Source organism: Haliaeetus albicilla, chromosome Z, assembly GCF_947461875.1.
Source record: "Haliaeetus albicilla chromosome Z, bHalAlb1.1, whole genome shotgun sequence".
Lineage (NCBI taxonomy): Eukaryota > Metazoa > Chordata > Aves > Accipitriformes > Accipitridae > Haliaeetus > Haliaeetus albicilla.
The window spans coordinates 23,090,495-23,102,658 of NC_091516.1; the positions used below are offsets into that span (position 1 = coordinate 23,090,495).

General features: G+C 36.6%; 1 protein-coding gene across 1 annotated transcript in view; it reads left to right on the plus strand.

The window, feature by feature from the left end:
- Window positions 1-12,164, plus strand: part of CCDC171 (coiled-coil domain containing 171) — a 155,933-nt gene that overhangs the window by 129,262 nt on the left and 14,507 nt on the right. The window contains exon 24 of the mRNA XM_069776854.1: window positions 2,770-2,922. Within this exon, the coding sequence (XP_069632955.1) occupies window positions 2,770-2,922 (153 nt within the window). The remainder of the gene's footprint in view (window positions 1-2,769; window positions 2,923-12,164) is intronic.

A 12,164-nucleotide genomic window follows, 5' to 3' on the forward strand; every position in this document is an offset into this window, starting at 1 on the left:
CCAGTAACATTTAAAACTAGTGTTCTTCAGGTCTGCTATTGCTGTGGCCTCCTTGGTTAAGTCTTCTCCCCACTAAGTTTCCTATAATACTCATCTGTCTGAAAAGGTTTTAACTTTTAAAGTCGTCTGAGCTGCAGTAATATTGGTTCCTGTAATGTTCAGGGATCACTACATCTGGCCTTTCTCAACAGTAGTCGTCTTCTGGTGTGTATTTTTAAAACATTTTTATTTGTAACGGAAGACAAATTTTTATTGTTTCATGTTCTGTTCTCAGTTTGCATGTCACAGTATTACCAGCACATTTAAAACCAAAATTGCTCACTTAAATGCAGACCCTGCAGATGTCTATGAATGCCAAATTTTATGCTATAAAAATTAATCAGAAGTGTTGCTGAAGTATCTTATTGTACACTTATTGTATCTTATGTACACTTAAAAACTATGTATACATCTTATTGCTATGTGTACTTAAAAACAGAAGAAAACACTCCTTAGCAGGAGAGGAAAAAAGTTCTGCAGAACTAGATGTGCCTTCTCTGGAATTCTGTCAACAGACTTTGTTGATCATGAAGAAGTTTCCAGATCTGCAGATAAATTTGTAACATGCAAATAGGGATCTAAATTAAAGTTCTGAACTCCGTTAGAGATGTGTTTAATCATTATGTGGCAGATCTTACAACATGCAAGTGACCAGGTTTTATGCCCATTCCCCGTGTATCAAACTTTCTACGAAGTGGAACTTTTGTATTATGGAAAACAGATCCATGACTCAATCTGTGACTGACATGAGTTACATAAAATCATATGTAAATGAATGCCTTCCAACGGCACGTCTGAAAACCCAAAATATTTGTCTTCCTTCGGATGGCATTTAGAATAAGTGTTCTGCATACTCATTATCAAGGATTCCACATCACCTGCTGGAAGACACAAAAATATTGTTTTCTCTTTCCTGGTCCTGAGTGAGAGAAATCTAAGCTGACCCTGACTCTTTGCTAGGAAGTTGGGATATACTGAAATGAGTGTGTACCTACGAGTGCATAAATGCTACCTTCCACATCAATAATGAATCGTTAATAGCTGAGAAATGGTTTCTTTCTGGACTAAAAAAAAATCTAGGTATCTTAGAAAAAATATTGCCATGTCTGAAAATAAAAACCAGAAAATTTTCAAACTCATTAAACAAGACAACAAATGAAATAGCTGAGTTGAGCAGCAAGGAATCGATAACTGCTGTTTCAGATAACTGCATGGACTTAGAGTGGCTCTGGAGGTGTAGGATGAAGCTGTGTAGGTTAGTGACTTCACTAGCTTTGTGGTAGCAGAGATAAAAGGAAGAAGGTAAGGAATTGTCTATGCATTCTAGTTCAGTGATACTTTTAAATATCATGTCGGAAGTAATCAAAGGAATACATAAGATTTTTTTTTTCTGTGAGATTTGAGACACAGCTTGTTATGACACATCAGTGTAATCTTTGTCTATGAGTCACAGGCCCAGCCCATAGACCTATTTCAACATATGTCTAATTTTTAACATGTGGGCAGTTGCCATATAAAGACTCTCAGGCAGTTTTTTATATGGGATGTGAGATATATCCACATTCTTGTTTCGTATTGTTTGTGAAGAGCTGCAGGATTTTAGTCATGTTGAATGTGGATGAAAAATTTTAAAAGCAGGATCAGAGCTGACAGCAGCAGACTTACAGAGCTATGTGAATACACTTTTAGGACTAACACCATAGTATGTAAACCATTTTGGATATTCTTTCTGATGAGAAAAGATATGATGGTGTTAATTTGCCACTGCTGTTTTCTACATTTGGCTATGAAATAACTTCATTGATTTCAGCTATGTTAACTTTTATTCTGAAAAGCAGTAGTGTTTGAGAACAAAGAGAGGAAAACAGTAAAAATCTGTGTAAATGCCTGTTTGTGGTATTAAATTTATTTTTGCCTATACCACAGGCTTACATTCCAAAGGCCAATTTCATATTATCTGTAATACATTCTTACAGTAGAAACTCGCTAGAGGTCATTTCAGAAGGGAAAACTATAACTTATAAAATGTGATTAACCAGTTGTAAAGAAGACCAATAATCTCAACAGTGTTACACTATTTAGGGTACGTATAAAGTTACCAGTACTGCCAAATCATTTGTACTCTCTTGTGCTGCTAACTTTATTATCAGTCTGATCAATATTACACGGTTGGGACATTCTTCCACTGTATACATGAAAACAATTATATTTTCCCAGCTATATTGTAATCAGATTATTTACCTTCAGAGGTCTGTAGGTTTACTGTGTTTCTTTCGTTTCTGCCAAATTAATTTTTTTTTTAAAGCAGAGTGGGAGGATTAGTAACTCAACTGATTTTGAAAGAATGAACATTTACCCGAAACTGTGTAGTGATTCTTTGTAAACAGAAATTGAACTTGCACCGAATCTTATATTTAAATACAATGAAAAATGGTATCAGTTGTTCAGTGCAGTACTACATGTTTGAAAACAGCTCATCAAAACATCTTCTGATTAGGATGCACAGTCTTTTGCTTTTCTTCAATGCTATTAAGATTTTTAGAAGGAATACAAAATCCCATGTTAGACCTTTTTAATGTTTAAGTCCTGAGACTGAAATTTTGCCTGGCTTCCAACCTTTGATTTCTCTGATTAATAAAAGTTGGGTCTTCTGTAATGAATTTGGATGTATGCTATTTGGCATTTAAGTATAGCCTGCCTGGAGCTGACGATTTATTATATTTTTTAAAGGCCATGATTAAAAGTTTTATGGATATCTACCAACTTGCAAGTTCCAGAATTGACATGTTAGTGAGAGAAGCAGCACCTCATCAGCTTCATGGTGCAGCCCTAAAGTCCAAGCTCCAAACAGCTTGTCTTCATGAAAGTGAGAGCTTACAATTGGTAAGTCTGCTTTTCAAGTAATTTTTGTCATTTGGATGTGGTTTCCTAGCCAGCATCTCCCTTCATGCTACATAGTTTCTGTAGGGAAATACAATAATTTTTCATTATAGACATAATAGAGCAATAAAACTGGTGTCAACAGAAACCTTCTGAGACTTTTTCAGAAGAGAAAGGGGGTGGTTAACACTAGGATTAATTTTACTACTGTATCTTCTACAAGGAACTGTTCATTGTTGCTGTCGCTGGAAAAGTATACATTGTGATTTCTTTGTTTTTGGCAAATGGTTGAATTTTGGACCTGAAGAATTTACCCATCTGTAGATATAGCACCATATAAAACAGAATGTTATTAACTGTGCATGTAAACAAAATATTTATTAGGAGACATGATTTTTCTTTTTTTAGACAATTGTGGTTATGAATGATACTTCTCACTAAAGTTACAAGGTTAAAATCCAATTTCAGAAATCATTTCTTGTCTCAAATGTTGTTGCCCACAGAGATACTTGGACTTGTTTAAGGCTAATAAGATGATTCTTCAGATCTGAGATCTCTCTCTAGGGGGATTACTGAATGCAGATATATTTGTGTCACACAGGCAGGAGGCCAGACATATAAACTGTCATAAATATGTAGTCAAGTATGTCTAGAATGAGACTGTGTAAGCTGTGCAACTTGCATACACTTGATGTATTTCTTCTCCATCTTTCTTTACTTTTCCACATAGGATAAAGGGGAAAGCTTTGGAGTTTGATGGGGTTTTTTTCTCCTCTCCTTCCTCCTTTCTCTTCTTTTATTCTTGTGAAGCAAAGGACCATAAAGAAAACAAGGATTGTTGGTCTTTCTTTTTGAAACAGAAAATCTGTAAGAAGAGAGGCATCACTAATGCAGATGACATAAACACATCAGCAAATGTATATTCAAAGGCTGTGGCCATGGCTTTGGTTGTTTCCAACAGAATTACATTAATTTCTTATCCTGCTTCTAAATTGTATTAGCACAATGGGAAATTAGCACGAATAGGAAATATATTAATCAGTGCTGAATTTCAGTTTTAAGATCTTGAGATGATAATTGTTGAATGAAAGCTTTGTTTTATTTGTAACTGCACAACCTTTCTAAGAAACTAAATTAAATTACTTCACTGAAGTTGCTTCTTTTCTCCTCCAACCAGGCTTTCTTTGTTTTCTACTAGGTTTACATGTGTCCTGCTGAGCCTGTGCCCAGTGTAATTGGGTTGCTCCTTTGCCTGTTATGATTGTTTTTGTTGTTTAAATCAAGATGACCACTTGTGTACTAAGGATCAGGAAGTCTGCCAAACCTGCTGCAGCAAGGTTTGCTTTCATTTGGATTGAGAGAGCTTTTAGCAAAGATTATGCTAGTCCTGTCTATGAAGGGCTATGCAGTGGCTTGATATGTTACAGTGAAAACAAATGCCTTGCCCCCCAGCTCTCTGATGCCTGTGATTAAATGCAGTGGTTTTAAAGTAATTTGTGTCTGCCTACAGTATCACTGTAAAGATGATACTTTTTGCATTGTAGTAGGATCTACTGGCCCTTCTGTACAACCATCTAGGGAGAAGAATAGTTATTCCTTTAGATGCAGTTCAATTTTAACCTAAGCATGAGCATTAATAGAAAGTGTTTTAAAATTTTAATGTAAAGGCAAAAAATTTAGAATGATAGATTCTCACGTTTCCATGAAAAAAATATAAGTGTTTATGGTATATGTTGTAGTATTTGGGTTTTCTGTAAAGCTTGTCCCTAATATTTGCAAAAGTTGCATCAAGCTTGACTTTTAATAACTTCAGGCACCACAGGTTTCCGGAGTAACTTACGCTTTAAAGTTTCAGCCGATACTGTTCTGTTCTGATTTTGAGGAAGAAGTTTTGCACTAAATTTCTTTCTGTATTAAAAAAAGTAGGACAGATTTTTTTGCTTGATTATTTTAAATGAAAGGGAGTAATGACTTTTCTTGAGCATCTATTTGGTTTCAGAATTGTACACATTTTGTTGGTTTCAATCCGCTGTGTTCAATCACATATCCGATTCTAGTAATGTTGCAGGCAAAACTTTTCATGTAGGAAGCAAACACAGCACCTGGACTGTATTAATTGCAAGTCTTCATGTGATGTACACTTGTGTTCCTAGAACAGTGACCTATTGATCAGTGCTGAAACACATTTTTGAATAGTCTTTCAGGTGTATACCATGTGTGGACTCTTACCTTGTAAGATTGGGGTTTATCTCACTATGTTGTGGCTGTCTCTTGATGTCTTCTATGCTAGTTGCATAAGGTTCTTGCCCTCCCAACTGTCCATTGGATCCAAGTTTGGGCCATTCATCAGTATTGATCTTTTCCATATTCAAAAGGTATTGCTTTCCTAATTGACCTTTTTGTACTGAAACTTACTAAATACATCACCTTTCTTTCTATTCACACCACTTTTTTCCTCTTCTAGTGCTTTGGGGTTTGCTGATAATTGTAAAAACAAAACTGATGCCATAAGGCAACATCAGTGATTCTGACTCCTCATCTTTTATCTAAGACTCTGAATTGACATCTCCATCCTCCAGTCTACTTTTAGTCCAACCACTTTCCTTCTAGTCAATAGTGTTTAGATTCTGAGATTGCTATGTGTGCTCATGCTAATGCCAACAGAGAGGAACAGGAAGGGATATGATTATGATGGACAGAGGTGAGATGAATGCTGGAAACACAGCTTACAGAGAAGAGAATTATTATGTGGGGTGAAGGGGAGTCAATAGCACAATGTCTCTCTACTCTTCATTAGTGTCCAGCTATCTGTCTGTCATACTCTTCTCTGATGATTCTTCCTCTGTGCAGAGAAAGGCCCTCTGCATTTTTCATTCTTGCAACTCTGTAAAATTGAGTATGGCTGAAATACAGATTATTGGTTTTCTACCTAAACATTCTTTTTTTTTCCATTGTTCCCTATTCCTGTATCTCTTTCCTGTTTTTTTTTTGTTGTTGTTGTTCTTTATTTAATTTCTCCTGTTTTTTTTTTCCTTTACCAAATGCTTCTGAAATTTCCCTTACATTTCTAAAATGTCTTTCTCTTTTATTTCTGTTATCAAACCATTAACATTGTGTAATAGTCTTTCTTTGCAACCATAACAGTTTCACTTCTGTGCATTTCCTTGTTTTTTAAAATTTACTTTCACTGAAGTGCAAGTACCACAGTCACAATTTTGTCTTCCATAACTTGCTGCATCCCCACATTAAGGGTCGTATCTATAATTGGTAGAGCTAATAAGAGTTCAGCTAAGAAGGTGTCATTGATATGGCCGTATGTAGTCTTTATTATAAGGATGTAGGTTGCTAGAGGAGGAACAGCGAAACCAGCAGTCAACATGTAGCATGAAATAAGGTGGAGAATTATTTCACTGAGCACTGAACTCAGTAGTGGACTGGCACTGCCATTTTCTCCATGAAATTTAAGAAACTGTTTTGTTTTCCTTTACATGTCTCTGCCTTTATGCCTTCTTACGATTTTCCTCAGAAAAGCTTAATGTGCTTAGAAGGTGGGTTTGGTGGAAGTACTTCACTGGTAGTAACTAACTGTACACCTGATCTGTATGTAAGCAGAGAAGATATCAGCTAAAATGTTCTTGTGTTTCTTTTTTCCTGCCTATTTCTTGTTCAGCAATATCTAGGAATATAAACACCATGAACTGGACTGTGCTCCAAGGTTTCCTATTAAATGAACACTTGCCAGTTACTTTAACAGTACTGGATTCTGCTGCTTTGATCCATTTTACTTCTTCAGATACATTCATTTATTACTATACTTGCACTTTCTTTCAGAGTTGCAGTAATAACTAGGCTTTGAACTGAGAACTTTTAAGTGCTGTACTGTGCAGTAGTGTAGTCATAAGCAATTACTTTGTGGGTGCTGTTGGGCAACATGTGGCATCATATTAGTCACATGGCAAGCATGTGAATCCATGGTATCTGTACTGCCAGAGTTTGTTGCTGCAAGCAGAGTGTTGTGGGGAGTGGATGCAGTGACACTGTATTTTCCAGTGTGACCTGACACATATGAGGAACTGACAGAATTAAATTTGTAATAAAATTTTTCCATAAAGTGTTTTCATAGCTTTCAGCCCTGAGATTTTGTACCTGATGTCAATACTGCTGTCAGAATTTTAAGAATTTAAAATATTCTGGTACCAGTTTTGGCAAACAAAAGGAGCCACTGTTACATTACAAGTGGTCAGATCTGATCCTGTCTGTGCAGCTGATCTGGTGATATTCCTTCCTTTTTCTGCTTTCACTTCATAATCAAAGGAGAGTAGAAAATGAAGGGGAAAATACAGTAATTTATAAAGATGATGAAGTGAGAAAAGTTTTGTGTGCACTGGAGAAATGGAAATTTGGGGAGCCAAAAGGATAACTTTAACTGAAAGGGGCAGAAGGTGAGTTTCAGATGGGTGAGAGGGGTGAAGTAAAGGTTTGTAAGAAGAGCAGAGTTCTCTGACTAACCATGAAAACAACTGTTGTCTTTGGATGCTTCTCCTAACTGGAGCTGAAAATGAAATCACTTATTGCTTTATGTGGCTTTGCATCATCTTTTTTTCTTTTTTCCTCACAGTTGTGGCTGTGTCTGTCCTTTGTCTGAAAATGCCTAGTGATATCACTGAAAATACAGGAATTGTAGGTTTTGGTAAGGTGAGAGAAGCAAGTAGAATGATCTTATGTGTGAAAAATCCATATTTATTGTTGAGATGCTAGTAATTGATGCACACTTTCATATTTTTGTCTTGAAGAATCGCATTAAGAAAAATGTACACTTTTCTTCCTACTCAGAACAGTCAGCTCGCAGTTCTCATGATCTACTTGAACCCCACTCATGGAGAGGAGAGAGAAAAGAAATATCTAAAATTCAAACTTACTAGTTTACACCACTGACAGTTTCTTCCTACTTAGCCAGGCTGGTCAGAGCAGTGGGTTTACATGTCTTTCCCCCATATCCTTTGTTTCCTTGTCACCAGTTCAATCTGTGTTTCAAGGCTGAGACCTGCATCTAACAGGGATGCAATGTCTTACATTTAGAATTATGAGGATAGAACTGGAGAGAAAGAAAAAAACCTCTTTGTCTTTTCACTTGCTGCATAGGAGAAAGGCACTCACTCCATTGGTGTCGTGTTAAATGTCAAGAGAGTGTCTTTCAGGGGCCGGAGCCATATCTCTTGTGTTAGGACATGGAATGACTGATGTAGCTGGGGGAATTCTTCCCAGATGTTGCAAGAAGCAGATAGGTCCTGGATGAAAACTTTGCTTGGCTTTTCCACTACTTCATGCTAGCCTGATGCACAGTTGAACTGAAAAGATTTTTTGCAAGATTTGGAATTGAACTGGTTTTGTGAAAGATTTGGAGATACTAGTTCTTAATTTGCTTTGCAAAAAATAATTAGCCTTGTTATTTTTATTGTTACCCTCTGTCTTGCAGTGTTTTCTTGGAAATAGTCTAGGACAGAATTCAGTAAGATATGGACCTCAAATAATTTACTGTGAAACATATGAATGTTCTTAAAGTGATAGTAAAAAAAAATATGACAGGCCCACAAGGAGAATATCCCAACTGTTGAGATGATAATAGACATGAAAGAGTGGAAGTATCAGTATAGGCAAAAATAGAAAACTGTATTCGTAATATTTACTAAGCTTGAAGTCTTTTACCAGGCTGAGTCCACAAAGCAGTAATATCTTCCAGAAACTTTTTTTTACTGAAATACTTGCATTTCTTACCTGATTTTAAGCAATTTGGCATCACTTGCCAACCATACTGCATAGCTAAGGAATGCAGGTATCCAAGTGCAAATGCTCACCTTGTCATGTGGTATTGCTTACAGAAGTAATAGTTGTAACTAAATAGTATAAATCATGTAGTTTAAACTTTTTGCTTATTATGTAGTGCCAATAAAAAAAATAATATGAAACCAATATTATAAATCACATTATGTAACTCAGGGCAAGGTGTTAAAAAACATTTACAGTAATCCAACACCACATTTGCTATTTTGTAAAGAATACTTCCTTTTCTATGCAAAAATTTTTTGATACTCAATATTCTAGGTATGTGAACTTTTAACTTGTCAGACTATTGTAACATATTTGAAAATTGTAGTAATTTGATTAAAATGTTGCCTATAAGGCAAAAGGTTCAGTTAATAGAATCCATATGTAATTAAAATGCAGAACTAAATGTAATCAGACCCCAGTGACTGGTGCCTTCATATTGATAGTTTTACAATGGCCTCTGGGGTTGAAAGTTTATGTTAAAGTTACTAATGTAGCTGTGCTCCAGAAAAAGAGCAAGACAGTTTAGCTGTTTCAAATATGACAACGTTCTGAAGTGGTAGTCACACAACTAAAATAGTTGATAGTCTGAATTTTAGGGGTATCTTCCACTGGCAGGTGGTAGAAGCGCAAGACTGCTGGAGTGTACTAGTCAGAGAATTGCATTCAGCAGCAACACTGCTACATAAACATCCCCAAATGAAGGATCGTGCTGTGAGCAAGCAACGGTGTATTTTTTTAATAATATAGTTACTTAATTTGTGTGAATTCATGTTTGAATCATCTGAAAGTTATAGACACAACACTATGTACCAAGCCACAAAAGAAGTTTAAAAAAATTTCCTGAACTTAAAAAAAAAATATTATTTTCTCTGGACAGTTTTAAGAGTCGACATCCTGTGTTAGAGTTCTCTAATCATCACCAGCACAATTTACAATCAGAACACACAGAGAGCCAGTTCAGACCAGCTCATCTGTTGACTTTGGCAGAAGCCCTTAATCTCACTGTGTGCAGCTGCCACTTGAGAGCTGGGGACTCGGCAGAGAGCCGAAGGAGGGTGGGATGCAGGGTTGGTCAAGGCATGAACACATAGGCCTGCTTCATTTCAACAGCCGTACACTGCTTTTTTATAGTCTTTTCATTTTACAGCCTTTTTTTTTTTTTTAAAAAAAAAAAACCACTGAAATTAAATGAGGACCTCTCATGAGCCACTGCGCTCCAGGCATAAGAAATTGTAATGTCTGGCTTCCAGAAACTGTCCCGTCAAAATGTGCTTCTGATTAGGTGGCTTAATTACAGCTGTGAAAACAATGTTGATTTAGGCCTCAAGATTCCAGTGCATGTCAGCCGTTATTAGCTAGCCTTGGACTGAAGCCACCATTTTAAAACTCTGTACCACTAAAGTCACACAGTGCCTGACAACTTTTTATTTAGGCAGAAATGTTGCCAGAAGCAACACTTTTTATGCAAAATATTTTTCATTGCGCAAATTTCAAATGTGACACTGTTGATGGACATAAAATGGGTAGTTACGGGTGAACTTCACCAAGTCCAAAACCTAACTTTTGCAAAAAAAACCCCCAACAACCAAAACCACCAACACCCCCCCCACCGTTTCAAATAGTTTTTATAAAGTTTGACTGACATAATGCTTAATTTTAATTCCTTTAATTCAGTTTTATTCCAAATCCAGCATGTTGGTTTAACCACCCAATTTTATTGCATCTAAATTTTCCTGACAGTTTCATTTGCTGTTGGGAAATAAAATTGCCGTTTTTGCAACATGGGAAATAATGGCTAGTTTCAAAACCAATATGTTTGAAACTTCCTTTGCCTGAAGCAGGTTAAGGCACACACTCAATTTACTTTAGGGGAAAAAAGCTCATTAAATAGTTTTTAATATTTTAATATAATTTAAGTAACTGCTTTCACAGTGGGAAGGCTTATTAGGCCCATGTATTTACACCTGCAGAGAGGTAAACGTTTGGGTAATTAGGAGGTTTCCAATACTTCAGCTTTTCAGTGTAGTTGCGGAGTTAATGCTGTAAACACTGTAGATGGACACAATGCATTCACTGCATTTAAACATTACATTTCCACTTGTATTTTGCTTTCAGGTGCTTAAGAAAGAGGTTTAAGTGGGGTGGTTTGTTGGGGTTTTTTTTGCTTTGTTTTGTCTGTTCTTAAAGTCTCTTTAATGACATGAACTGGCTAAGGAATGTGAGTGAATGTGTGTGGGTGTTAGCTCTCGGCAGAGGCTGGTGCTTTGGAAAAGCAAGATCTACATTCTCACTTCACAGTTGCCATGAAATTCCAAATGTCCATGCTGTGCCGTTTAATGGAAACCATGAAGTTCCTAAATGACCGCAGGTTTGTTCCGATGTTAAGCACAAAACAAATCTTTCAAGTCTTTGGCTGAGTCACAAAAAAGGAGGGTCATGTTTTCAGGAAGCTAATCTTTCCTTTTTTTCCTTCATGGTTTGCATTTCTATGGCATTAGAAATGTGTTTCTAGTGAGGTACTGGAACTACCAGCTCACAGACAAGGGTCCTTAGTTCCCAGGACTGAAAACAAGACACTTGGAACCTGAAGCTGCATTCATCTCTTATCCTAAATGCTCAGGCCAGTGCAACAATTGTACCTCCCAGAGCAACTAATTGGAAATTGACTTAGAGAAACTAATGATTTGGATAAGGAAACAAGTCTAAGGGGTAGGTTCAGGTTTGCCCTGTAAAAAATCATCATGCATTCATTCTCTGCCTTCAGCGGATTAACAGAGAAAAAGGAAGTGAATGCCTACACTTCATTTTGTTCACTTTTTGAAAGTGAAATACTGCAACGAGCTAGTCTCTTATTTTCTTTGCAAAATGGTACATGGGGTTTCTGAACCTGAATGTTTCAGAAGGGCCCCAGTTCCTGTGGAGGGCAACTGTGAGGCAGGAGACAGCCATGTGATGCCATATTCCTTATTAGATAGATGTCTTTGCAGTGGTCTTTCAAAATGCGTTTCATTGGTAATGTGCAATGAGTTTTATTCACCAGCCGCGTATGCTTACTTCCTGTTTTCTACACACCCCTGTTTCTTTTGCCTTCTTCCCACACCTCTCAAAGTGACATTTTCAGCACATCAAATTAAAAGAAACTTTTCTATATTATTATGTATACTGCTAATACTGCAATAGAAATAAAAGTATTGGGCGTGCTAGACAGGCTGTTATTTTGAGAACTGGGTATTATAGACCAGGACATTTAACCCTGGGAAAAAGTTTTTACAAAAGAATAGAGCCGAGGACATAATTTTACTGGCTTTATAGAAGAAAAGGAATATTCTCTACAAAGGCAGACAAATTCACTTCTTTCCAGACTCAAGGACTTTTACTCAGGCCAGAAGGTGCTTCCTCCTCCCTTTTGAAGAAGT